The sequence below is a fragment of the Merops nubicus genome, unplaced genomic scaffold (genome assembly GCF_000691845.1).
Source record: "Merops nubicus isolate BGI_N331 unplaced genomic scaffold, ASM69184v1 scaffold45770, whole genome shotgun sequence".
NCBI classification, from domain to species: domain Eukaryota; kingdom Metazoa; phylum Chordata; class Aves; order Coraciiformes; family Meropidae; genus Merops; species Merops nubicus.
In genome coordinates this window covers 676-1,615 of record NW_008584382.1, presented here as the reverse complement: position 1 = coordinate 1,615, position 940 = coordinate 676, and the positions used below count along the sequence as shown (strand labels likewise).

At 60.6% G+C, this 940-nt stretch overlaps 1 protein-coding gene across 1 annotated transcript; it reads left to right on the top strand.

The window, feature by feature from the left end:
* The first annotated feature begins 53 nt into the window (after positions 1–53).
* On the top strand, positions 54–476 carry UCN3 (urocortin 3). Its single transcript, XM_008943909.1, has one exon. It carries the CDS (start codon positions 54–56, stop codon positions 474–476), a length of 423 nt encoding a protein of 140 aa, XP_008942157.1.
* The last annotated feature ends 464 nt before the right edge of the window (positions 477–940 follow it).

The following is a 940-nucleotide window of genomic DNA, read 5'->3' as shown; positions in this document are numbered from 1 at the left end:
GCGCTGAGGACGGAGGCAAGCCGGTGAGGCACAAAACCAACGGCACTCATGAGATGTCGCCGGGTCTCCCCGAAATGAGGAGAGGAGACCATGGATCTGGGGAAGGGTCTTACCCGGAGAAAGCCAGCCTCCCGCTGCTGGAGGGGACAGCAAGAAAAGCATTGCCCTGGCCGATGGGCCCAGCCGCCAAGAGACCTGCTCCCGGGAAAAAGGCGAGAAAGGTGTCCCTGTCACTTGACGTCCCCACCCAGGTACTGAAAATCCTGCTCGACCTGGCCAGAGAGAAGGAGCTGCAGGCCAAGGCGGCCGCCAACGCCGAGCTGATGGGCCGTCCTGGGGCGCGGGAACATGGGACACGGCTTCTCAGCCAGGGCTGGAGAGGGCAGCAGGGATGCCAGGGGACATGGGAGGAGGGGAGCACGGGCTGGCATCGGTATGCCCGTGGAGACTGCAGATACAGCACGTTGTTCCCCTAGTCCCGGTGCTCATGGCACAAGCAGCATCTGCGGCAGGATTTGGTTTAATAACCATCACCTCAGAACCACTGGAGAAGGTGCATCTGGGTTTGCCTTCACCGGGCCAGTGCTGGAGCACAGCCAGGTCCCAGCCCTGGGCACCATGGGGATTTCTGTGCCCTGCTTTGCGCCCCGCTCACCGACTGCTGGGATGTGTCCAAAGGGGCCACATCCAGCCAGGCGGATTTGCCTGTGTGCTGCCTCGCTCTGGGTGGCTGCTATGCACAAAATCCTCCATGAAGCTCAGCTGAGCCTTGAGGGCAGAGATGGTGAGTGTGCACAATAAAAGGTGGCACTGAGCAGGACTTGTGGTTTATACTACTCCCACTCTGCTGTACGCTCCCCTTTTGTGTTCCCTCTCCCCAGAGCTGCAGTGAGGGCACACGTCAGGACAGGGCTAGCACGAGAGCTCGTTAAACCCCAAA